Below are 25267 nucleotides of genomic sequence, written 5' to 3'. Positions count from 1 at the left end.
TTCAAGTTAGGGAATCTAGTACAGAGTGACCGACTACTTATACTAAGTGGAAAGGGTTAAGGGCAAGGCTACCATACTGTAGGTAAGGGCAAAGGGGAAACGGAAAGGGTATAGGTACGATGGTGGCAGAGCCTGATTAGTGATGTAAGGTCGAATGCGGAATGAGACCGAGAAACGTTGGAACGAGCCAACGGTAAATGATACAATGTGCATCATGCACGAGTCAAAGGAAAGATAAGACAAGATAAGGAAAGCCACATTGGTGGCACGAGTCAGAACGAGTCATAGCCCGAAGGCACGTGCGCACGTTGGTGCGATGGGAGGGGGATGAGGGACGGGAACGGTCCCGAGGATCCGGTCAACGGATAGTCGGTAGAGAAGTGCGAGCCGGAGGCATACGAGGGCGAGGACGAAGGGGAAAAATGATAGGGGGGCCATGTAGCCGATGTTACTTGTAACAAATATGAGTGCCGGAGTTCGAGGTCATGATGTCACCTGTAACAATAACATATACAACAAGACTTCGAATACTACTGAGACTACGAAGGAAGGCTACATTAATTAACTTGTAATTGTAAAGTACTAATGTAATACATAAACAATAATGCCTCGATGACGACTACAAAGACTACGAAGGAAGACTTATAATTGTAAAATAAAGTACTATAATAGACAAAAGGAAGATAGTAAAGTAAGGTTTCGGTTCTAAGTAGTGAGACTCAATTAAACCTCCGACGGAAACATCCGGCAGCCGCTCCACGTCAGCCCGCTCAACCACTCAGCCACTTCGGGTATTTCCGGCGGAGTTTAAACCTGCCATTCACTACTTAAGGGTCGAAATCTTGTTCAGAACTCCTTTTCATTCTGTCGTGTTAACAATAGCGATAGCGATGACTATGGTCTTAATTTCGTTGTATTTTGTAGTAGTGCCTTAATGTTAGAATCATAGTCTTGACTTGATGCCTTGCGCACTACCAAATGTGTAAGTACAAGGATTTTGAATTGATGTTCTGCGCTAATTTGTACATGGACTATTTTAATCTTAACGTTGGAAAATTCAGTCGGCAAAGTGTCCGGGCATTGTGGCTGAATGTTACAATTAGGAATTATAACTTTTGGAAGGTCTGTCAACTTACTTTGATTGTACATAGCGCTTGACGCTGATAATTTCATGGTCGGTGCAGCTCCCAGGAATAAGAAGCTGCGTCTAACTCTCTTGGAGACAAAATTGTGGACTCTGTTGAAAATGCATTCCGCTACTGCAGGTGGGATGAGGTCGTTCTGAGATTGCTCTGCCCGTTTCTTAGCGAGCATGATATCGTCAATATCCACATCAACCAGTGCAGCTTGGAGCGCGATGTACATGCGCTCGCGTAAACGGTCGGTTTTCGCATGCTTCTTGCAGTGGCGATCGATGTACTTATTTATGCCTTTGTGCAGGCCGCGAACGAGTTTTTTCTTCTTCGGCGACTGGTACCGAGACCATGCAGCATCACCCCAGATATTTGTTACTGAAACTATGCTCAGAAGTTCAACTTCCTGTGAAGACGTAAGTTCCGGTGTTGAAATAGCAATGAGGTCTTACTAACTTCATCATTTTCCATAGCGGTGTCCACGCAGCCATACGTGCTACTACCTGCGGCGATGGGCAGGTAGAGATCCATGGCAGATCCCATCAACGCCTGAAAATGTTCAGTGGGCAGGAATTATGGGTAATTGATTTATTCACGTCGTGGCTTTCGCGTTGCTGAAGTTCACGTTCAAAGGATTCATTTGATACCTTGATACTCCATTCTATCTCTTGTATTTCGTATGCCTTCAAGGATTCCCTGAGGGAATGTGGTGGTGGCCTACTATACAGATTGTACCGTGGCCTGAAAGCGCTGAATCTGTGGGTAGGTAAGTTGAATGCCATGAGAGGTATCGTTAAGCTTCTGACTTCGTCGTTCTTATTGATTTCACGGGCAACTTAAAGACAATTAGCGACAGTGCTATCATCGTAATTGTACTTCCTCGATCAAACCTATATTCAAGTGTCCATGGTAACAATGTCATTAAGGCCTGTTATGGTGATTGATTTGACTGCTGGCGAGCATAAAGACGAGACTCTGTTCTCTCAAGTCTCCCATTATCGATCATGGACGTAGGTGGTCAAACTTTAGTCGGGTTCTCATTGACACCATGCTAGTTTTCTAGCAAATACACTCTCACTTGCCACACTAAAGCAGTCAATGTATTGGCTGTGAGCATGCATGGAGCATTGCTTCTAACCGGAGGTAACCAGGCGATTTCTCATTTGAATTGTGCTGATAGTGGGTATAGGCAATGATAATCGAATAGTTGTATGGAGTCTTGCATCAGGTGAAATGATTCAAGAAATCTTTGCACCGGCTTCAGGTTTTATTAGTGCCATCACTTGGATGGACGTTGACGACCAAGGAGAAACAACCTTCGCATTCGGGGCTTCGGATGGTAATATCCAAGTGTATGAACGGATTGATAATGTACGTACAACTTTGGGTAGCTGTGTGTACCCTGCTAACAATCATCAATTGTCGACCATAAGGGACTATTTCAATTCCAGAGCATCATGCCCGGTCACGCAGGTGCAGTGGAGTCGCTTGCCTGGGATCCTGTCCATCGTCGGCTGGCAAGCGCTGGTGATGGTCACCCGCATGTATGGAATTTCACTTCAGACAGTAAGTGGGCTGGCTACTTGTCAATTATATCATGACGTAGGGTTTGTTTACAATTTTTGCCAGGAACCCTCAATACCATTACCTCGCAGCTCGACAAACAGCCCTACATCGCGTGCACGATACACTTTTACGATAATGGGGCCTCATTGCTAGTATCATTCCTGGAAAGCGGTGAAATGTTAGTTTACCATCTCATTCTTGATCTCGCCCTGACCCCCCTTTCCGTAGATTCTGCTATTCTATTGAACCCTGGGATTTAAAGTGGCGCAAGAAAGTGCAAGGAAGAATGTAAGTGGAGTATCGTTCCACGCACATGACTGTTGATCTCTAACCTGTAGCGGCAATACCGCACTCGAGGGCAATTTTCTGCTCGTGAGCAATCTCAAAGATGGGGTGGACAAATACACGGTTCCTACCCTCCAGCGCGTCCAGTCTTATAGTCACGTCATCATTCGCAATGTTCCTTTGCAGATCTCAGTTGCGTGACAGGCGGGGCTGATCTTCATTGGGGGTGATGACGGTTTCGCTCGTATATTCAATTATAGTACAGGGGCATTTCGAGGGCAGTTAGAACACGGCAATCCGAGCGATCAGATTATTCCTGTGACCGTGAGTCGTTCTAACTTCGTATATATTTAATATACTAACAATAAGAATTAGTCGCACGAGGGGCGTGCTGGTTGCACCGTTGTTACCGGTAGCTGCTTCAATGGGCACAGTAGTGTTAAGGTTTGGGAGGAGGGCGAATTGGTTCGTGGCTTGAATATATTTTGTGGTGACATCTAATTAGCATCAGGCACGTGTGGAAGACAACTTGGCACCTTCCTCGCCTTCTGTAGTGTCTTCCCCTACCATGCAACTTTTGCGATTCGCGATTATCTGTGTGGTTGTAAATATTGCCATGCATGCTTTTCATTCAGGCGTTTTGTCAGAACTTTCCCTGATATTTCATGACATTGTAGTTAGTGCAATTGGGACATCTTAGAGTTACGTATTGTCATATAATCACAACTACGAGCAAGGTGACAAATTCAGTATGTGCATATTGTCCACAATATATATCTTTATCCCGCCGAACTTGCTCAGCCGGCAAATCGTCATGCACCAAAGTCCTTTGAAGTAAGTCAGTATTTATTATCAGTGGTGAATTATGTCGAAACTTACGCGGTTCATCGGTTTTAGCACTAATTCAGATGATCCCCAATTCATCAATATACCGTGGCACATTCGACTTCCGCACACTGGGACGATTTCCAGCTGGTTGCTGGAGGCACAGCTCCATATCTGTGCGCCAAAGTCGCCGTACACTGAAAATGGGTCTTGGTAGCCTGCGATAACAGGTAAGTAACATCGCACTGCGATGTAATATACCCGATTGTGATCCTGTCCTGTAGACATCATGTGTTCAACGACGCCAGGCACACAGTTTCCCGATGTGTTCTTGAAGAACACGCAACTATCCGAAGTTGAATAGTTGCGACTGCAATATTGCAACCCTGCCACGTTGAGTTGTTTATACTCTGTGATGGGCTCGCTTCCGTGCATGTGAGTCCTCGTGTTCTCCCATGTGTAGCGGAGGACATCGGAAATAGGAGTTTTGATGATATTAGCGTTATCATGTGAAACATATGGATCTGAGTCTGTCACTGTGCGCAGGACACCAGTGTCTGTATGAAATCCTTCACCTGCAAAAGGCGCGCAACATTGCTGCAGGATTTCAGCTGCTTTGATAATAACATTGGGCGCTCCAGGGTCTTGAATGATTGCCTTGACCTTTGCAGCAGCGCAGAATGTTTCTAACATTGTCTTCTCTAATTCCCCTGTATAACATTATTCATCAGTCTTCTATTTCGATTCAATATACTCACCAATTTTATAGTTCATGTTGGTCTTCTGCAGGCCTCCGATTACTCTCTCAAAGGGAAACATCCACCAGCCGTGCATGGGACCGTATCTCAGGAGGAACTCATGAAGGTGGAGACAGGCGTGGTGGTTAGGTCGGAAAGAATGGCCTGGAACGGCGTCTTGAATGCACTCTAGGTAGGCCTTCATATATTTCACGTATTGCTGAGCGTGGTGCGTTGATGTTACATGTGACGTTCCCCAGCGTATTGCCATCGACAGCAGCATAGTGCTGTGAGCTAACTTTTGCTTCCGGTCTCCACGACCAGCTTTCGTATACTCTGTCCCCCAGAGTTTTACCAGCGTCACCGGTAAGTCAAACTCAATGGCTGACCGCCATTGCTCTGCCTTGAGCTTACCGTGCTCTGCATCACCCAGGTTCTTTGGCGGTCCGCGGTGCCATGAAGGACGCTGGATGCCCCTCAGTTCTGCCTGAATACTGTTTATCTCCTTGTCTGTCAGGAGTTCAGCAGATACACTGTTTTGGTCGTTTTTTGCTTCTGCTTCGGTCGCACACTCCTTGACCAATTCTTCTGTGACGAAAGTGTCGTCATCTATTTCCATCTGAGCTTCCTTATTCAGTAGGAAACTATCGGTGTGTTTGGTCTATTCATTGATTTGTCAATGGTAATTCCAAGAGTTTAGAAATGCACAACGCACCATAAGCGCTTCGATTATCTTCTTCTTCGTGGTACGACCCTCTGTCCCCAACGTCACCCCTGCCTCTTGGATCAGAACTTCCAGGACAGGCATCCGCAAGCGGGTCATTGTAGAGATGGTAGGGTTTGACTGAAAAATGATTCTGCCCCTGTCTATTTCCTTTACATCCACAGGTCGTTTTTCTGGTTTCTTGATCGCCTATTTATCTATGACGATCAAGTCTCTGAAATGGTGCTGCACCAGTCCGAGGAAGAGGTTGTGCATGCCATCAATGACCACGAACCGCACTGGATCCCAATACGGCAGTCGCAGAAGTTCCGACCACCTTACTCCATGTTTCTTGAAGACTATATCATGTTCTGACTTCGTTTCCGCATTTCTCCATTCTTCTGCAGCCGCTCTGTGTTCCTCGCACGTACGTCGCTTCCATGTGTCATAGTCGAAGTTGGCGATCTGTGACTTTGTCTGCCAGCAAATTCCGCACATCTGATTCGCATTAGGTCCCGCGCACCCTGCGAGTTTGCGAGCGGCTGGTAGATCGTTGATCGCGACTGCGATGACAGATCTCGAGCGTCTTCCTTCGGTATGCTGAAGCGTTCTGGTGAACCATGTCCCGTCTTTCCATGATGGTAGGAAAGTGTCGACCACTGGGTGAAGAAAATGATTTATGTCATCAAGAGCTGGTTCTCTCGGTCCTGGGATAATGCCAACCAAGTATATATTTTCAGGTTTGTATCGCAGACTAGGTGGGAGGTTCAGTAGTGCCATTGCGATCGACCCCACTGATTTCTTCTTGCCAGAGGTCTTATTGCCGTGAGGATTGAACCAGTCTACTGAAAGACTTTATGCTAATCTTAGGTCCTGTCTCTTCAGCCCATCCATGAACGGTTTGCCGTCAGGACCCAAGATCTCCTGGATGACTGTGCCATCCTTTATATCCCACATCTGATATTTCTCGTTCAGCATGGTCCCGCGGTCCATTGCCTTTTCTATTCCCGGCCTAATGAGCAAGCCGCCAAGGAAAGCATTGAAATCTTGAACAACATATGGGCGCACGGGTACCCATGATTTTTGCCCTTGATGCTTTGTACATTTTGCTAGCAACTGCCCACATGGCTTGCTACCCCGGTACTTCTGTTGGGTGCATCGCTCGGGGTATGGTGATTTCTTTCCTGTTGTCGTGGGCGGGTAAGTGCACGAGCATCTCGTGCAAGCAGCGAAAATCTGAGTAACTGGATCTAGATCGAATTTTTTCTGGACCGTTCGGATATCGCAGGGGATGGTGGGACCGGTGGATTTTCCCAGCGTAGTCTCCAGCAGGAGGTTCAGAAGCCCGAGCACTGCATTACACCATGGTCTAGTAACATGTCCGAAAACATTCAAGATTATTGCGATGACCATTGTTAGGAGTATGGCAGGACTGGCATTGTGAAATCTTCGTTTGAAATCAAGTTCTGCATATAATTCAGTATGTATTCCCCGTTTAAATCGAATATCTCGCCTGTGTTGACGGTTGCTGATACACTATTCAGATCGTCCTGCGTTCTAGCACCGATCACGTCCATGATACTCTTCACTGCGTCCTCCATCTCCTGTAACGATCCAAGAAATGCATGTCGAAATTCCTCGTTACAGGCATCACTGCTTACTTCCATATCATTCACTTCCTCCAGCACGTTCTTCATCCAATTGCGATTTTCAGCAAGCAGTACTAGGATTTGTTGCCCATCAGCCGATTCAAGATGGTTTACAGCATCTGTGACGGTTTTAAGATGAGCATGCAGCTCAACATCGAGGAGGTAAAGTCGGTCGTAATCCTCCGATACTTGATCTTGATTTCCCGCTGAATGTTTCCTTGCAGCTATAACTGTATCATATAATGTCGACCCGTCCTCCACATTTATCGCCTCGGTATCGCGCTCGTCTTGTGTCCTATCTTCCAGTGTTAATAGGAAAATTCTTCTGGCGAGGTCTTCATTCTCCTATTTCTCTGCTTATTAACAATAGGCGTGTTAGATTGTGTGCAGCTTACCCCTGTCTCCCGCCTTTCCTTTGACATCCTCGGTCTTTTTGCGTTGAGGGTGACAATATGCGGATACACTCGCATGGTACTCACTGTTGAGTCAGTTTTATAGTGAACATAGTAAACACGGTCACTATCTACACAGCATCTCGTTCGTTCAATTCCCATCTCGACCTTGTCTCTTATCATATCTCTTGCGTCTTGCTCTGGCTAAGATGAATCTTGTATTCTCATCTGCCTTGTTCGTCTTGATGGACCGATCAGTCACTCCTTCCGGCAGATTTTGTTATTCCATTCACTATTTAACGCGATGTCTTATATTTCTCCTATGTATGGTGAGGTGAGTATAATTGATGCAGTCGTGGGTTCCATGGAAATGACAACAAAAAACTATGTGTTCACTCTAGACATTCACAGCATCAGCGAGAATTGAAACAGTTATGGTACTCGGTCGTTATAAGCTGCACATGCGAGCAGGGCTTGATTGTCTGCGGGGCTCGAATCTTATGGTACGATATTCACGCCAAATACAAGATAATTTAATGTTCGTAGTAACTGACGACACCGTTGTGGGGGGCCTGATCCCAAGTACTCCATCAGTGAATCGGCTTCGGGCACGTTAGCAAGGTCTAGCCTTCATGTATTAATCCTTCAGGGATTAACTATTGTTTGACCTCCCAAAGCAGATTGACCACGATCACGAGTGCTCCCATTTCATTTGGTAGGAGTGAGTCGGCCTTTGAATTGGCTTCAGGCGCGTTAACTTGCAAAGTCTAGCCTTCCGCGTTGACGATGCTCCAGGGATCAACTATTGTTTGACTTCTCAAAGCAGGTCGATCCAAAGTGCTCTCGTCTCCCTTGGATTGCTATGTAGGAGCTTAGCATGGTGAGTCGGTCTATGACATTATTGTTTAACTGCTCAACTTAATATCCTTAGCAGTACCTTCACGACATATTGCATCCATTTGCTTGAGTGTGGGCAGGTCTAATTGTTCAAATCGTGAACTGTCTGGCAATAAATATGACGTATAACTTGCGTTGTACACTATCATTCTCACACCTCCAGCCATGATGTACTCTGTCACACCCATGCGCGTCATTTTACATGCGAAGACCGAAACCAAATTATCGTTGAATTCATTGATCTCACAGCAGAAGGTCATAGATGACGCTCCTCATAGTTCTATATCACCTTCTCACAAGTATGCTATGTCTGACCTTACCGTGAGTGTAGCATCTCGCCAGTCTTTCGCATACGCCTCACACTAGTTTGCAGGCTCGTTCAACGACTGCAGACATGCTGCGTATATTCCCTCAAGAGCGTTCAAAACGCAAAACAGAAGGCAGCGCGCCTGAAGGTTCTCTCCCTCCCAGTTTCAAAAGGCGCACTCTTACACGTTCATATGCTATGTCTGACCTTACCATGAGTTTAGCATTTCGTCAATCTTTCGCACAAGCCTCACGCTAGTTTGCAGGCTCGTTCAACGACTGCAGACATGCTGCGTATATTCCCTCAAGAGCGTTCAAAACGCAAAACAGAAGGCAGCGCGCCTGAAGGTTCTCTACCTCCCAGTTTCAAAAGGCGCACTCTTACACGTTCATATGCTATGTCTGACCTTACCATGAGTTTAGCATTTCGTCAGTCTTTCACACAAGCCTCACGCTAGTTTGCAGGCTCGTTCAACGACTGCAGACATGCTGCGTATATTCCCTCAAGAGCGTTCAAAATGCAAAACAGAAGGCAGCGCGCCTGAAGGTTCTCTCCCTCCCAGTTTCAAAAAGTGTGCTTTATCACATACATGTGCAAATGCTAACCTTACTGTGAGTCCAACCTTTCATTAGTCTTTCGCATATGCCTTATGCTCGTTTTCAGACTTACTCAATGACTGCGGAGCGCACCGCAGACCTCATACTTTCACACGTAAGTCAACCCCGAAACTCTGGATTTCCTTGATTCATATTGTCTTTCTCAGAGGACACACTCTCGTGCAGTAACCTTGAACGGACGAACCATTTCCCCCATACCACTTTCGTGTTGGTGGCCCTTTCCAAACGAACTCTTATTGATTATCTTCGGATATCTGCCTGCGATAGACCTCATGTCTATCACACAAGTGTCTGTCCTCTTGAAGGACCTTGCCGCACCCTTGTATTTTCAGGCCGTGGGCTTACATGTCGAGCAGACATGGTTGCGGGTCAACGCCCAAAGTTGCCTAGCTCTGCTGTTGTACACACGAACAACTTCTTTCTGTGTACCTCGCTTTCTGCATTGCGATCTCCATGGCTCTGTTGATCGTGATCTGACAGCACTCCAGACTTTCTTAGAGTTTTTGAAGGGCATTCAGAGCAAGCCCATGTCGTCAGTTATGTGCTCCGATGCACCTCCAGAAGTAGATCTCGCATCTTTATTTCAGCTCGTCAGGGATTTGGGCTGCTCCAGCTTCAGATATTCAAGCAGAGATTCAAAACACTCATGTATGGTCGTACCTGCTCCCGTACTTGGATTAGATACAGGTGCAAAGTGTAGTCTCCGGCGGTTTTCAGCAGACTCGCCCATGTTTTTTCCCCACGCGTCGCCTCATTCACTCTCGCAACCTTGCGAGATTCTCCCCTAAGCGACCTCTCGCTCACTAACACTGCCTTGAGTGGCATTCAGTGGGCCATGCTACTGCCGAACGTTCACCTCCCGCTCCTTCGAATGTTGACTGTTGACATCGAATGTCCCCCCGCCGTCCTTGCTGGTTTTTTGGCCTGCCATCAAAATGTTACACAAGTCTGGATTCATCCAGGACAGACTCTTTCCCTGCCGATATTGCAACAGAAGCGTTCTTCACAGAAGTTGCGAAGCCAGACGTCGCATCAGAGCCAAAGTACCCTAGACCTGAGTGTCCTTGGCGGTCCGCTTTGGTACATCGCATCCCTCTTGACCTCAGTGTATCCAGCCCCCTGTATACGACGCCTCAGCCTACGGTTCGAGGAGAATTTTATCCCCAACTACTTGTCCGCCATCTTGGACATTACTCAACACTTCACCGCTATCCAGGCACTGAAGTTGAGCTTTTTTGATGCTTCTCATGCTGCCAACTGCTTCGATGTCCTGTTCGAGGAACACCGCATTGTACATGCGAAGTCCTTGAATATTGCTGTGTATGGTCCTGATCCAGATGATCTGATGGTTAGTTCCCTTTTATGTGCAGCTATCAGTGTTCACTCTTGCGTAGGTTCACTGTCGTCCTTGGCTCAACGCATTCCACGGGCTGGAATGCGTTGAACTTCAGGCTAGACACCTGAGTGGTACATCTGAGAAGCTCGGAGCGATATTTTCTTGTCCGGACAAGCCTTTTCAGCTGAAGATAAGCAATGGTGACATGTAAATCATTGATACTATACTGTAGTAGTAGTGTGTGTATATATACGCAAGTCTGATAGGAAAATACCAGACCCAGCTTTGACAAGGATATCCGCTCGCTGTTGCAGTACTGATTGAGATAGGTAATTGATTACTTTTGATATTACTTCTCTAATACAAATCATGGGGTGCCTATTTAGGTGATTAGGCACGAGTCGTTTCTCCTTAACTTCGCAACACCTATTCTCCATTTTCTTTCCAATTGTGTCATTCCGGTACCCCCCACATCGACCTTGCGCTCTATCCAAACTGTTTGGTTAGTTTCCTCTGCACCCACACGTTTAATGGATGGTAAGGTTTGATGCTAGCGCGGGATCCAATGTTCCATCCTTACATAGTTGGACCGTTTAAAGGTTTTCTGCTGGTACTACCAATGCCTAAGTACTGTGACTAGAACTATTTTTTAAATAGATACGTAGCATATCACCAACAGCCCAATCTCCTTGATAGTCTCCAAGTATTGGATACCGTTTCTTTGCCTGACTGAGTTAGATCACAAGCACTGTAGACAGGGTCGCGTACCTACCTCTGTATATACAACAGTCAAACTACACTGCGCTTGTCTCCTCCACGTCTTGTTGACTTTGAGATATTCGTTGGCGAGATGTGTGACGAAATTCTAGAAAGTCAATCAATCATAGGGAAAAAGTCTGTAGGGTTGCTGAGGTCACTTACACGAATTTCTTCGTACTCCAAAGGAGACCAACCGAGTTTCTCTTGTAAGTTGTATCCTCCATGATTGATACGGGAGACTTCTCCATGCGGCTTTGGAATCTTCGTAATGGGTGATTGTTCAGCAAACTGAACAGCAGGGGGCATAGGTTGGGCAACGTCAATGTCAGCGCCAGGTATCGACGTGTCTGTGTCCCGAGAAAAAACGGTATGCTGTGTCAAGGGGGGGGGAGTGCACGCGCGTTCGGGAGGAAACTCGCAGTGAATGGTAAGTGGCTTGAAGTGGCGGCAATATCGCCAGCGGGAAGGCGTTCTGGACACTTTGGGCATGATACTGAGTGGGAAATTTGTTAGGATATGCCATCATTATCGTATATTTAACCGTGCGTATCCAGTACAACAACACGCATGACAAGGTTGCACATTAATTTGCGTTGACATCCCAAATTATATCTGGCAACATAAAACAAGGTTCTGAAAATGATACTCCGACAGGTGATACCTTCAACGGGTAGTACATAGTAGTAGCACATCCATTATACAAGTGATAAAGGCAGATATGAAGAACTACAACAATAATCTGCAAGTATTATGCTCTCTTTACCGGGATGACCTTCCGGGTCGAACGACAAGGGTGGGTTGTGCTTGAAAGATCAGCTTCTTGGGTTGGAGGAAGGGGCTCATCAACAGCTTCGTGAGAGATCCACTTCTTTATGAGCTCCAGGATCTCCAAGTGAGTAATGGTGGTCTGCTCTTCTGCTGCGTAAAAAAATTTGAGGCGCCACTCCTGAACGAGATCCCTGATGCCGCCGAAGTATTGTGTTGTTCTGTTCATCAACTGTTTGTCATGGCGCGTGACAAGTACCAAACACGACTTATATGGACCAGCCCTGTGGCCCATATCCTCAAGGGTCTCAGCCCATCGTTCCACCTTCGAGTTCGATATGTAGCCCTGCGGTCCATCATACGTGGAAACGAATTCGACAAAAATGTAAAAGAGTGACTCGATATCATCGCTGGGGCAATGTTCGATCGTCACAGTTCCTTGGGTCTTCTCCTTTTCTGCACATGCAGTAAGTAGGTGGATAGACATGTAAGGCAGGGTACCCTTCGGACAATCGCATTAGCGACTGCTATCACATTGATCCCCACTTTAAACTTACAGTACCCCGTGAGCGAACACTAGTATTGCCTGGCAATATGATCTGGGCGTGGTCGAAATCAATGAAGTAACCGCTTCCTTTGTGAATAATGAAGTTGTTGGGGCTGAGGTCTCCGTGTAGGACATGTACGGTGAGCATTGTCTCGTGTGCTGGGGAGAAAGTGTCAGCATAAATTTTCAAATTCAAACACTAGAGGAAACTCGCCGATTACAAAGTCACGAAAAGCTAGCAGTAGCTCTCTTTTCGAAGTGAATTTCATTAGTGGCTCTCCGCAGGGATACAAAAGCATCCACCGGTGAAACTTGCAACGGAAAGCAATACTTCTAGATGCCCCATGACGATCACGAATGCGTGATGTAGAGTCAGGCTCATTCTGGTATTCGACATCCCAAGCTTCTATGAGAGTGACTACATTTGGAATGCCCCAGACGCAATTTAGAACGTCTTCCTCGTGATTTTTCTTATCTTCGTCAACCCAACAGTCCTTTAATGCATACTCGTCCCCCTTGCCATTTTGAATGCGATAGCAGATAGTGCCACGAGAGAACAGACCCTGGCTTCTCCACAGAATAGCCATGATCGATAATATGCCCTTCCGCTTGTCCTCTACCCAACCTATCGCTCCGTTCGCTAGGTCACTGTGTTGACCCTTGCAAATATCGTCACACAAATGAATGGTAGGATCCATGCCATGGGCTTGGCAGTTCGCAAGCGACAAGGTGTTTAACGTATCGACGAGACACACCGGTTGATCGATGATTGATATGGGACGGGTGATGATGAGACCTGAGCGGTCTATATAATGGGCGCGAAGTTGCCACACTGCGATACTGAAAAGGACAATGAAGCGACGCCAAGGTTGTTCTCGTATCATGAGGTACCCTTTGGTGACCACCCCCTTGAACAATGCTAGGTCGCGTGTAGTGCCAAGATCACTGACGGTGAGCTCAATGCATGTGAGGACGTGTGCCCAACTTTTCGCTTGAACCTTGTGATTGGTAAGGACTATGTCAGGCTTCTGGGCGTTGGTCTCATCCGGAATCGCAGAAGTGGAAAACTCTGATGACCACCATCAATGCGGACGTCTGTTGCCAGCCTCGGGCAAGAAAGGAAAGTCACTAGAGTGCTGAGGGATTGTGCTGAACGTGGCCTTGTATAATGAGCGCATGGCTATATAGACGGTATTGAAAAGACCCGCCCATTGTTGCTCTGTCGAGCGTTTACGGGGCGGGGCTTTCTTCACCTCCTTGTTAGGGCGATATGCTCGAGCGCTCCAGGTTTCTTCACCGTTGTCAGGTATGATCGACATTGTTGAAGACTCCGTAAGTTCATCCGCGTCATTGCGAGCCACCTTCTTCTTCCTTTTCGTCTGCTTCTTTCCATCATTCTCAAGAACCCACTTATTACTAGGGCGACTAGTAAATATAGGCTGTCCGTTCGAGTATGCTATTTTTTGAATGTGTGACATGCTGAGGCTTGATATCGGGACAAGGACATCCATAATGGAAGGAACAGAGTGGTCCTCTTCCCATAGTACGTTGCCAGCGAGATCTCTGTCTAGCAGGATGTCCATTCATGGCTGGGGACGACAGATAGGAAATGCACTCGATGTGCTGACCGTGCCGATGACAGATGTTGACGTGCTCGTCATGTGAGTATCTAGGAATATATATCAGTAAGTTCCCTGATGGTGAAAGCACATCACGATACCGAAAAGAGGCTTGGATTCTGGAAGGAATATGTACAGCTAGTGGTCAAATGAGTGCAAAGTGTAACAGCAATAGTGACATCACTTACATCGGTTGAGGGACAACTGACACCTGCGCCCGTAAGTAGTGAATCAGACTGAAAATAAAGCTCCGACGAAAAGTGTACCATATCCGGTCATATCTCGACTTTCGAAATTGTATCCGGCAAGCTGACACGAGCGTCTAACTCATCAAAAACAAGTCCATATGAAACATAGACGTAACGTCCATACGTTCATGATCACAATTCACAATATAACAGGGGTACCAAAGTGCAACGTGACGAAAGAAAGGGAAAAGATGGAACGGAAGAAGGTTTAGCTCCCTAAGTAGTGAATGAAACTCAATTGAAACCCCGACGGAAACGACCGACAGTGGCTTCAGCCACTCAGCACGGTTATCTAATATGTATAAGCACACACTCGGCTCGGTGCTGGCATAATAAGTAATGCGACATTGAGAAAAGTAGACTCAGAATTTCAAAATGCTCCGTCGTTACATTATAGACTTAACAAAGAAATACACAAGAGATACTATCCTGTCTGACTATCCAGACGGGCGTGGCACCATGGCCACCTTCCCTGTGCTACAATGAAATTGGTGACTCACTATCTACCTATCCAAACATCATGGACCACCTTGATGCATCTGAAGAAGGCCAACGTGGAACCGTCTCATATTATGGTCAGTCCATTGGCAGCTCGGCGGGCCTGGTCAAGCTCCTCTTGGAGGCTGGTCTTCTTCATCTCGAAGGAGCGAGCGGCTTCTGTTTTCCTGTCAGCATCTTATTCTACACTGTCGTCCATTAGGATACCGCCACAGCCACAGCCTGGAGAAGGCGGCACAGAAGCTTGGAAGCGTGATAGGGAAGCTGCAGGTTGATACTTTAAGCGTGCTCGCACTCTGCAGCCCGATCTTGACATTCCTGTCTTTCCTGATGAAGGCATTGGCTGGCATGACCTTGGAAGTACCCATGAACTTGAGATGCCATCCATAAAAATTCATCCTTCTGCCTCGGAGTATCTATTCTGGAGAGGATTCACTTTACTCAGAACAAGAGATCATCCTGCGTCGAAGAAGACAGAAGAAAGAAGAGCTGATCTTCATGGACGAGGTCAAGGGTAAGGATGACATCGATAGCGCGTAGTACCTATATGTTCCCAGCCTGGTGGGTGCGGGCACAGGATTGCTGGTTGTGGGCGTTATAGGCGCACTAAGCCTACCACTGGCGACCAGCATACTGATTGTAGACCAATATTGTTGGAAACTCCACGGTCCACAGACCCTCGTCTCGAAAGTCAGTCAGCCCTGGATCCCACCTCGTTGGAAAAATAAAGCTGTGCCGCTGCTCTCATCTCAATTCCCGGCTAAACCTCCTCCATTTCTACCGTGCATTTTACAATCTCCTTCACAATCTCCATCAATGATGCCGCGGTGTACTGGATTCACTTTGACGTATGAAGTATTATGCAAAGAGTGCAAGCAGCAGGACTTCCTTGAGAAAGAACGGAACCATGAAATAGGTACCTCGAACGTGATTCTTGACCTCATATCAACTTTGCATGAGCATCATAGTATAGAATTGTGCTATCAACTCCACAGAAATACCTTGAATCATTGCCGTTGTTCTAAACTTTGATGCCCTTTGAGCATCCCACTCCATTGGTGGCAGATTGTGTTCGACATCAGTCCTGAGTGATTCTGAATTCCAAGAGCATCGTCCCCACAAAATCATAGGTTTGGGTGAGCACTAAACCAGCACTGGCCCTGCGAATTATAACGAATCAAACATCGTCAACGTATCCGTGCATAGAAGGAACTTGCCCAATGTTCTTGAATTCATTCAAGGTTCGTTCCTTGCCATTGAAAAGAAGCCACATCGTCATGTCATGCTGGTGTGCCGTGCTACAACCGAAGTTCAATAATGTAGGTTCAGGCGCCTTATGGTCCTGAATGCATGATCACACCGTCAAGCTAAACTCGAAACTCACCTTAGTAGACTCGTCAGCCTCTACATCAGGCTCTTCGAATGTGTGCAATAGCACGTAATCCTCTATCACAGGACATTGATTCTGGAGAAAACACTACTTTGAAACGCAGCTGACTCACGAATCAACACTCGGCTGTTTGGTCCCATCAGTTTGCGAATATTGTTGAGAATCACCCTCGACTCATTGTCCGGCCAGTCGTGAATGATGCTCCTTAACTATATCAAATCGTTGGGTAGCCCGCGTTGAATGAGAACAAACTTGGCACTTACATAGTAAACATCCTTTCCAGCAACAGGCGACTCCTCCAAGAAATTCAATGGCACGAACTCTACGCGCCCGTCAAGCAGCACCTCAGGGGCATTCTTCTCCCATATCTGATCATGTGAATATAAGTTACCCACTGCGTGTGGACCTGATGTCTGAACTCACATTTCTTAACAGCTTTATAGTTTCTGGGAGATCCTGATGGAACATTTTCGCCAGAGGGATAGACACTTTTCTGGTTCCAGATCCAACATCCACCACGGATGATACATTGTCCCAAGGGTAATCTTATGGCCCGCTTTAGTCACGCTGACGGTTGGAAAAAAATGGCGATTTCTTACGATGCAGTGCCGCATACGAGCCATGGACCTCAGAATGGCCTATCATGCTTCTGTGGAATATCAGTGTATTGTGAGCCATCAGTCAGTCATGAACGGATGAACCCGCACACACTTCACGTGACTTGTCCTATACAATTTGTTAAGGCATGAAAGGCCAGTATGATCGTCATGGAGAAGAAACTAAGGATGTTGACGTGTCTCTTCTTTCAACTCGCCGTTCTCAGTGCTCAGAACTTTATCTGTTTTGATGTGTGTGTAGACTTTAGCCATCGTTCTAGTTTTCCTATTGCTCGAGTTAGCATGATACATGATACAGAACTGGGTGGTGCTTGACATTATCTGGTGTGAAACCATATTTTAATCATGACCCTCTCTCAATACAATTCTGGAGTCAGGAGGGGTGACTGTCCTTAGAGAATCACTCTCAGAGACCGTGATGCGGACGACATCACCATTTCTGTTGAATATCATCAGCACACGCGGAAAAATTGGAAAACAAATAGTCTTCGTACCTGATTGTCCCCCTCAACAGCACATGAGTATGCATGACACGAGCGACCGTGCGGGTGCCATCGATATCAGAATAACCCTTCTCGACAAGCCAGTTGCGAGCTTCTGTAGAAGGATGACCGCTGTGGGTTAAGCATTAGTGAAATGTAGGTACTAGGACTGGAATAACTTACCATACATTTTGCGTCGAGCAGCTTCCGTCAACTAACCTACACACAAGGGATGAGGCTAGATGGCATATGAGAGAACAACCAGCTGCCTTCTTCAAAACTGACAGAACCTGGAGCGACTCCAATTAGTCAGGCTCGAGATCGTGTCGGTCATGGTACTGTGAATTTATGTGAGCGAGTGATGTAGAACAGCGAAAGGAAAATTTTGGACCACCAACTTCGGACATGTTGATATTAACACTAGTCAATTTGCATGAGTTCAGTATAATGTCGAATGAATATTCTGGACAGGACTTACAGTCCTCCCTGCTCGTCGTTGAAAGAAACCCAGCTAGTGCCTTTACTAACTCTGTCTAGGAATCTAAGGGTTCATAAAATCAGAATGATGTGGCAGGCAAGGCCAAACACGCAATTTACCTTGCCAACACCAGTAGGACCAAAGAATAGAAACGAAGCCACAGGTCTGTTCGGCGCCTGCAAACTAGCACGTGAGATGCGGACAACATCGCTGTTCGCAGCAACACGATTTTAGCCAATAACTCGTATTTAATAAAATACCTGGTTGCGTTCGCCAGTTTGTGGGTGATGTTACTGCCAATTGGGTCATCAAAGTAGTCAATTCATACAGTGCTAGTTACTATGTAAAGCAAGTTATTTAGTAGGCGAGATAATACACATATCAGCGCGAGTGAATGTCTTCCCATCCACTGTCGTTACATGTGCGGCCGTTCTCTGTGCAAGCATCGTAGTATGAACGCTGCCCATGAATTCGCCTCGGATCAAAGTGAATTTCTTGCTTTTTCCTGTCGGAGGTTCCGGGGCGAGAAATTCTAGAGGAATTGTATCCACCTTCATCCCAGTGTTCTTCGTTCTGGAAGAATATCTGACGGCAATTTCGCCGTGTTTGACCAGCGAATTAGAGAGGACGAATGGGTCCGGGGCGACCATATCCACGAGCCGATCCATGAAGTTGTTGAACCATGTGGCAGGCGATGTCTTAACTACGCGTAACTTCATGTGCCAATTGCAGCACAAGCCAGCAATACGTGTATCGTGGAACATGCTGGTCAGGCTATCTGCTATAATAAATGTGAGCGAGCGCAGACAGTGCGTAAGAAAATGGGGCTATACCAAGAGAGGACGATGAACTCGCATTAGCAGGATGCAATCGTAAGTCTTCCTTGTCAGCCTCATTGATTGTCCAAGGGTCCTGAGAGGCTGTGGGAGGTCAGACGACAGCTTCAGTCAGGAATTAAAAGAGAGCCTCACCAGAACTAAGATCTTGTTGGCGATTCAGTTCTAGCAACACTGACTCTGCGGGGGCATCCCACGATTGTAGCGTAGCAGCAGTAGGCGGATCAGAACGTGACGCCTCGGGAGGAGGTGAGTGACGAGGAGTGCGAGGGGTGGTCACATGTGGGGACCGGATAAACGAAGACCAAACTAATTTGTTAAAATCCATTTGGAGCTTATAAGGCAAGCGAACACCAGTGAGGAGAACTCCGGACCGGCTACATGTGTGTGAGTATTGAACAGATAAAGCGAAAGTGTGCTCTCACTTGACGACGTGCTCTCGCTGGAATTCTCGTTTCGAACCCTGAACGACGGCAACCTGGCATTCGTCCCGGGAGAGCGAATGCAACGTGCCTCGATAGGATTTCATTGGACCAGATATTATTATGACATCTTTGCCGATACAGTACTGCATCGGATCACGATCCCCTTTCCCGCCAATTCTTGCAACATATGTTATGCGGGTGGTGAACTATGATTATATCTGTTAAATGTAAATGAATGAGATTGACTAAAACAAACAAACCTCAGTGTGGGGCGTGTCTTCGAACATCAAAGTTGAATTATCCAGATTGACGCGCAAGACCTTGCCTGACGCACGGAGCCGCTCGCCTCTAACCACTTGAACGATATCACCAGCTACAAGGTCATATCCGCGCTCGGGAGTGTGTCGAAGTGCAGCTAGATTAGGATTGAATGCCGTCATACGTATGGGCACCGTGATGCGTAATTGTTGTGATTCCGAGAAGAATGCGAGCATTTGGGTCCTGAGGTCAACCTCGGAGACCTCCCCGAATTCACAAGCATAGAAACCCTCGGTTACAATGACATGATCCCCCTTCATTGGAGTTTCAATGACGGTTGCTACATTAGCAGAATCCTTTTTAGTGAAATCCCCGATGAATGTCGCCAAAGAGTCGATTGCAACAGTGAACTTGAAGGAACGTCAACAATGATATAAAAGTCGCGGAGTCACTTACCTGGCACTGAGAAGACTGGTCGTGTACAACAATAGTGTCCTCGTCGATTTGAACGACAATGCCATTTTTCCCCTTGAGAGCCAACGCCACTATGCTATGATCAAGCACGCAAACATTGTCCCCCACCCAAAATTTCCTCTCCAAATCAACGAGGGAAAACATAGGTGGTCCGGGAGAGACTTTCTCCACGTGCAACGAATCCTCCATGTATGCTGATGCCGAACGGGTACCCATGTCAACGCAATCAATCTTGGCAGTGCATCCAACCATTTCCCCTGCTCTAACCCTTACGAGGTCGCCTTCCACCCAGTGTTGTGCGGCATATGCATGCAATGTAGACTGTACGAATGTGGGATTGCATTTCGATTCGTTGTGGAATAAAATGTTATCTGGGGCAGGAATGGGGAGTAAAAACGCTGGTGGGCGCACAAGTAACTGAAGAGATAAACTAGAAAAAATACCCCCGGCTACTAGGTAGTCTGAGGCGGTATTTCGAGTATGGTACTCTCATCAGTTTTCTAGCTGGTTTAAATAGGGGGGGACACACATATTCGAGAGGAGTATGTGTCTGAGTACGAAGGTTTATCGAAGATAAGAAGTATCGTATCATGTCTAATAATGTTATCAACGTTAATAAGCCTAAAAGTATTTTTAGTGCCGCAGCAGGTGGCCGAAGGCCACCATTAAAAATCTCTCACAGATGTCAAACTCTATAAAAAGGTAAACAGGCGTACACATTCTACTTTGAGTAAGAGGCAATAATAGTTTGATCCGAGTCCGGACCGAAGGTCTAGACCTATTACGTAATAGAAGTTCCATAAACAAATATCGGAATGACAACCGGTCATGTGACATCTGTCATGTGGACCTTATTACGAATAGAAGAACTATTAATAACGTTACGTATTTTTAAACAACGGTTAGTTAGACCGTAAGGCGGTTAGGCTAGTTAGGGTTAGGGCTTAGGAAGTTAGGTTAAGTTAGTTAGGCTTAGGGGGGCTTCCTTGAAAAAGCCATGTACGGGAACCGATCAGTTCCGTACAGCCATCTCTGGCTCCTAGCGTCATATCGTAAATATGACCGCATACGTATAAAGACAACATTAAAAGTGTCCGAAACATTAAAATTAGATAAAGAATATTTATAGATTTCTACCCGCGCCGCTTTTCCGGCGCTAAGCTTTATAGGAAGTCACCACACATCGGGAGCCGTTACCTCCACTATGCACAGTGCCCGCCAGCACAAGTTGCGTAAACATACGCGCATGACTGAACCCAGTAGGAGTAGCTCCACTCTGGTCGATGTCATTTCACCACTTAGCCCGCCATCCTTCGCATTAAAGACGAGACAAACCCCCCGGAGGGGGAAAGTCGGACGGAGAGGACTTTCGAACTTAGCTTCACCCTCGTTCGTATGGTTGCGTGACCTGCACTTAGGGACCCTCCGTAGGGCTTCGCTGTGGCGCGCACGCTAAGTGTATATCTATAATTCAACAGGAGGAATAAAATCGTCCTGTTCTAATGCTATTTTGAGGAGGGAACTTCTCCAAAGTGATGCGAGATCGGCAAAATTCTGTGTTCTTTTGCGCGATACAAGCCACCTTGCATTTCCCATTACATAATTGCCAAGATCTAATATCGCGGCCGACTCGGCTTTAACGCCGCCGACTACATCAACGTCTCTAACCAAAAGAACCTCCCGTGGGAGGCCCAGATGCTCGAGTACGTCAAGAGTCGGAGCGTGAGCGGGCACGAGCCATTCGGTCAATCTATCTTGGTACACCGGTGTGTTTTGCGTCCCATACACACCGGACACGAAATCGTTCCTATAACGATTTAGCTTATGCATAATGGTATCCTCTAAGCTTTTAATGCTGAACCAATCCCATGCGGTATTAAATTCGGTTTTGACTACAAGAATGGGATCCTCTGATACCGCTCTTGTCAATAGACGTGCTTCCCATTTTTTGGTAGCGTACTGTCTAAACCAGTTATTAATAACCGATGCCGGATAGCCTCGCGATATGTAAACACAGCATAGATCTGAGATCGCGGTCCGGTAGTATTCTATTTTACTGGACAAAGTGGCTAGGCGGCTTAGCTCACCAATGAACGTGCCTTTCTTCACGTCATAAGGGTGTGCTGAGTCCCATGGGATTCGTTCGAAGTGGTTTAGTCTCTTACGATAAGGCATGTGTTCTACGTTGTTAGTGAATGGATCACGATACACAAACATGTCTAAAAATACAGCGTGATGCTGAGAGACTTCCCACCCAATTTGGCAGCCTTCTAAAATAAGATTATCGCGCATGTAATTATACGCTTCTATTTCTGAATTAGCTTCGACTAATGCGAACACGTCATCTATATACCGTCTATAGAACAGTAATTTATTTAGATTAGGTACAATTAGCGCTTCATGGAAATGCCCGAATAAGTTTGCAATATCGGGGGAGCACGCTACGCCCATGGCTAGGCCACGGGTTTGTTTGTACGTTTGTTCGCCAAATTGGACGATAAGGTTATTTAAGGCAACTTCTAATGCGAGTTCGAGCATATGGCGTGGAATAGGTTCGGGATCAAAAGCATAATGCTCGTCCCATAAGTCTAAGAACTTTACCTTCTTCGTCCTCTACCTCGTCCATCATCTCCTCCCGGTCCACCTGCGCCTGGAGATCGAGGAAGCTCTTAGCCTGGGCTGTAACCATTGCCTTTAAAATAAAAAGGCGTTAGCTTAAACAAACATGATGTTTCGATACTCACATTAGTTTGCTTGACGCGTTTGATAGACCCTTCTGGAGCAATTTCATAAGATGCTGGCCGTTTAGACATCGATCTGAGTCTAATAGGTTGTTCGAACTATCTAAGTATGATGGAAAGTTCTAATGCGTGAAGAGCCTATTTATCGTGAATGCCAATTGAACTCCTACACTAATGATGTAAAATCCGTACTGTATGATGATGAAGTCCAAAAGAAGGTCCCGAGGCGCTAGACGTCTATTTGTAGTGAATCCCAAATTGAGATTGAGAAGTTCTCACAGTCAAACAATGAACATTATGGACAATTGATGTTGGCAGTGAAACGAACACACACCAACTTCAATAATTATCCACAACGATCTGTAGACTCGGTATTATGTGCTTGTTCCTTGTTGGGACTGCGATCGAGATTTACGTAGTAATAATCTAGAATACATTGTAGCAAGTCCAACACAATAGAAAAAGTGCCATACAGGTTCAGATGGTAGAACGCTCTAATACAAGTACACTTAGAATCTCTGCGATGCAAATTAACCGACGAATATCATTCGCAGAATGATAGGCATCCTATTAGGAGATAAGTAACATTTCAAATTTTCAAATGCAAAGACGAACCAAGAGCTGGAGATCAAAGTCTTTGTGCACATCAAGCATTGCCCGCGCACTGCTTGAATGGGCTTTGAACCAATTGTCATCATACCAATTGCGCGGGAGACGTGCAATTGCAATAGAGTTTTTTGAGGCGCATTTGGCCTCCATGAGACGAAGAAGCGATGAGTTACCAACCGGGACTGACATGTTCTCCTCATACACTGCGGGAACGTAGGACTCAATAGCGTGAAGGAGATCAGTGATGGCCAGACTGATCCATGGGAGAGCCACACGCCTCACGATCTTTGGTGTCGCACCAAGAGGAGTGTCAGTTTCATCCCCGCTCATTCCATCAACATCAAGCCGATCAATTATACGCCTGATCGTGTCCCAAGATTGAGGATTACGGTGGCGATTTTGGTCAACGACTTTCCTATGTCTTTCGAGCGTCTACAAAGACATTAGAGACAAAATGGTGGAAAGAATGATATCCACTTACCCCATGTTTATGGGTATTATACCTATCTAGGTGTTGCCTTCGACTGTTACGATAAGACAAGTCACGGGTAGCGACCTCCCTCTGTTGACTGTCTTCAAATCCTTCAATCTTCATGTGCTCTCGACAAGCTTGTTGAGTGCTACGGAGCTTGTCGATGCAAAGCACGCGTAACTTATCGAGGTTCATTGTGTCATCGTCGAAAATTACCAATGGGAAACTGCCTGTCTTGACTTTTTCTTGAAAGTCTACTACTAGTAAATCGACCGCTTCAGCGTTCCACACAGAGGACCTCAAAGAGTCCTGCCAATCGATAGCAATTTTGTCCAAAGTTGGCGGGTTATCATTATCATGATTATATGCTTCGACCACATGCGACGGAAATGATTGCGGCAAGGGACCTTTCTTGGACTTGGACTTCAGAAGGTGTTTATCCCGAAGATATTTACGAAACGAGTCCTATAATTGATATTGATTAATCCCTTTTCACAAAGACGTAATCCAGATGTACATGTAAATGGTTTTTAGTACCACGCTTTCCTGGATGCTTCCTGTGAGGGGAAGGGGTAAGATCGTCCTCATGTTCAGGCTCGGTATCATAATCTTCAACAGACCCGCGTTTCAAGACGCGAGGGTGGTGAGAGCACGGAGAGGAGAGACCTCTAATCTCGCCCGCTATCCGTTCAACCATCGCCGGGATCATACCGTCAACGGCTTTGCTAAGAGCAGGACCGACTATTTTGTCGGATAATTCAGCGAATTGCTTATTTAACAGCTGGCCCAAATAAGTTTCTGCGGTGTTTGGTAATGGCAACGGTCTCGTTCACGTGGAGCTGGTGGAAGGAGGATGTTGAATTGGTTGTAAAACAGGGGTGACGAGTGGAGGAACGACTGGTGCTATGTCCTGTTCCATCACATCATCATCATTGACCTGGGATGAATGCTCGTCGCCCATGGGAACATCGCCGTGTTGGGTATCTGAGGTGGTCAGATAGACAGGTATAGTAGACACTGGAGAGCCTGTAATTGGCATTGTTGAAGTGACAGTAGCCAGGTCAGTATGTGTTGTAGGGATGGACGGAGACATGGGTATTGGAATAGATGGAGAACCAGACGGCGTGGATGACGATGTGGTAAGAGGCGAGAACAGATACTCGGTCGTGTTAAACTGAGAGTCGCCAAATGTACGACACATGGAGTAGCTAGAATGTTGCCCTTCGCGTGAAGGGGAGGGTGTGAACGAGGTGTATGGCCTGTATGGCCTGTATGTTAATGAAGCATTATCGGATTGTCTGTACTCTAGATTAGCCCGGTGTTCTGGCACACTGGGGGCAGGCAAACAAGGGTTCCTGCGAGTGAGGAAACTAGAAAAATTGCGACCTCATAAGTGACGGTGAAAATGCCCAACTTCGCCACGTACTTGCGGGCAGTTCGCCCAATTCCGATGATAGCTGTAGCAAGATTTTGAGGATTGGGGTGGATCTCGGGTTCATCATCCAGCATTGAATGATGAGCCATAATCACAGATAGGAAATCGGTCTCAAAGGATGTAATATCCTGTATTTAAGGCTCACATTGCTGGGAGCTTTCGACCAT

The 25267-nt window shown here is 46.4% G+C and overlaps 11 protein-coding genes across 11 annotated transcripts; 3 read left to right on the top strand and 8 right to left on the bottom strand.

The window, feature by feature from the left end:
- Positions 1 to 1057: 1057 nt before the first annotated feature.
- F5891DRAFT_983838 (uncharacterized protein) lies at positions 1058 to 1915 on the bottom strand (the record flags this gene model as incomplete). The annotated part of the gene is made up of 4 exons (XM_041377370.1): positions 1058 to 1086; positions 1137 to 1539; positions 1590 to 1682; positions 1781 to 1915. 4 exons carry the CDS (start codon positions 1913 to 1915, stop codon positions 1058 to 1060), a joined length of 660 nt encoding a protein of 219 aa, XP_041221566.1.
- Positions 1916 to 2048: 133 nt separating this feature from the next.
- On the top strand, positions 2049 to 3684 carry F5891DRAFT_1193619 (WD40-repeat-containing domain protein; the record flags this gene model as incomplete). Its single annotated transcript, XM_041367785.1, has 10 exons — positions 2049 to 2143; positions 2197 to 2276; positions 2323 to 2504; positions 2567 to 2699; positions 2763 to 2877; positions 2928 to 2987; positions 3038 to 3158; positions 3189 to 3308; positions 3360 to 3449; positions 3496 to 3684. The coding sequence occupies 10 exons, from the start codon at positions 2049 to 2051 to the stop codon at positions 3682 to 3684; spliced, it is 1185 nt and encodes a 394-aa protein (XP_041221565.1).
- Positions 3685 to 3836: 152 nt separating this feature from the next.
- F5891DRAFT_959320 (uncharacterized protein) lies at positions 3837 to 5525 on the bottom strand (the record flags this gene model as incomplete). The annotated part of the gene is given in 5 exon segments (XM_041375644.1): positions 3837 to 4519; positions 4568 to 4844; positions 4902 to 5207; positions 5262 to 5459; positions 5475 to 5525. The coding sequence occupies 5 exon segments, from the start codon at positions 5523 to 5525 to the stop codon at positions 3837 to 3839; spliced, it is 1515 nt and encodes a 504-aa protein (XP_041221564.1).
- Positions 5526 to 6443: 918 nt separating this feature from the next.
- Positions 6444 to 6683, bottom strand: F5891DRAFT_935998 (uncharacterized protein; the record flags this gene model as incomplete). The annotated part of the gene is made up of 1 exon (XM_041374051.1): positions 6444 to 6683. A coding segment is annotated over one exon (240 nt), but the record flags the coding sequence as incomplete, so codon positions are not given.
- Positions 6684 to 8355: 1672 nt separating this feature from the next.
- Positions 8356 to 10658, top strand: F5891DRAFT_1193616 (uncharacterized protein; the record flags this gene model as incomplete). The annotated part of the gene is made up of 9 exons (XM_041367784.1): positions 8356 to 8508; positions 8561 to 8723; positions 8779 to 8922; positions 8978 to 9105; positions 9158 to 9205; positions 9258 to 9643; positions 9699 to 9759; positions 9812 to 10459; positions 10506 to 10658. 9 exons carry the CDS (start codon positions 8356 to 8358, stop codon positions 10656 to 10658), a joined length of 1884 nt encoding a protein of 627 aa, XP_041221562.1.
- Positions 10659 to 11070: 412 nt separating this feature from the next.
- F5891DRAFT_1193615 (uncharacterized protein) lies at positions 11071 to 11695 on the bottom strand (the record flags this gene model as incomplete). The annotated part of the gene is made up of 3 exons (XM_041367783.1): positions 11071 to 11172; positions 11220 to 11312; positions 11369 to 11695. The coding sequence occupies 3 exons, from the start codon at positions 11693 to 11695 to the stop codon at positions 11071 to 11073; spliced, it is 522 nt and encodes a 173-aa protein (XP_041221561.1).
- A 259-nt stretch (positions 11696 to 11954) lies between these two features.
- On the bottom strand, positions 11955 to 14101 carry F5891DRAFT_1193614 (uncharacterized protein; the record flags this gene model as incomplete). The annotated part of the gene is made up of 4 exons (XM_041367782.1): positions 11955 to 12473; positions 12529 to 12677; positions 12850 to 13587; positions 13648 to 14101. 4 exons carry the CDS (start codon positions 14099 to 14101, stop codon positions 11955 to 11957), a joined length of 1860 nt encoding a protein of 619 aa, XP_041221560.1.
- Positions 14102 to 14830: 729 nt separating this feature from the next.
- Positions 14831 to 15423, top strand: F5891DRAFT_1250330 (uncharacterized protein; the record flags this gene model as incomplete). The annotated part of the gene is made up of 3 exons (XM_041369881.1): positions 14831 to 15052; positions 15086 to 15153; positions 15329 to 15423. Exons 1-3 carry the CDS (start codon positions 14868 to 14870, stop codon positions 15421 to 15423), a joined length of 348 nt encoding a protein of 115 aa, XP_041221559.1. The 5' UTR covers positions 14831 to 14867.
- A 485-nt stretch (positions 15424 to 15908) lies between these two features.
- On the bottom strand, positions 15909 to 16741 carry F5891DRAFT_1280886 (O-methyltransferase; the record flags this gene model as incomplete). The annotated part of the gene is made up of 5 exons (XM_041370436.1): positions 15909 to 16225; positions 16268 to 16329; positions 16386 to 16482; positions 16537 to 16641; positions 16697 to 16741. The coding sequence occupies 5 exons, from the start codon at positions 16739 to 16741 to the stop codon at positions 16061 to 16063; spliced, it is 474 nt and encodes a 157-aa protein (XP_041221558.1). The 3' UTR covers positions 15909 to 16060.
- Positions 16742 to 17229: 488 nt separating this feature from the next.
- On the bottom strand, positions 17230 to 20059 carry F5891DRAFT_1193612 (uncharacterized protein; the record flags this gene model as incomplete). Its single annotated transcript, XM_041367781.1, has 13 exons — positions 17230 to 17329; positions 17385 to 17504; positions 17556 to 17610; positions 17658 to 17710; positions 17771 to 17792; positions 17851 to 17905; positions 17970 to 18026; positions 18270 to 18631; positions 18684 to 18770; positions 18822 to 19063; positions 19112 to 19317; positions 19372 to 19779; positions 19826 to 20059. 13 exons carry the CDS (start codon positions 20057 to 20059, stop codon positions 17230 to 17232), a joined length of 2001 nt encoding a protein of 666 aa, XP_041221557.1.
- A 2871-nt stretch (positions 20060 to 22930) lies between these two features.
- Positions 22931 to 25189, bottom strand: F5891DRAFT_983830 (uncharacterized protein; the record flags this gene model as incomplete). The annotated part of the gene is made up of 7 exons (XM_041377369.1): positions 22931 to 23010; positions 23094 to 23151; positions 23200 to 23625; positions 23675 to 24130; positions 24183 to 24446; positions 24603 to 24924; positions 25092 to 25189. 7 exons carry the CDS (start codon positions 25187 to 25189, stop codon positions 22931 to 22933), a joined length of 1704 nt encoding a protein of 567 aa, XP_041221556.1.
- Between the last annotated feature and the right edge of the window lie 78 nt (positions 25190 to 25267).

The sequence above is a fragment of the Suillus fuscotomentosus genome (genome assembly GCF_016647785.1).
Source record: "Suillus fuscotomentosus strain FC203 chromosome Unknown F5891scaffold_60, whole genome shotgun sequence".
NCBI lineage: Eukaryota > Fungi > Basidiomycota > Agaricomycetes > Boletales > Suillaceae > Suillus > Suillus fuscotomentosus.
This window is presented reverse-complemented; position numbering and strand designations above follow the sequence as displayed.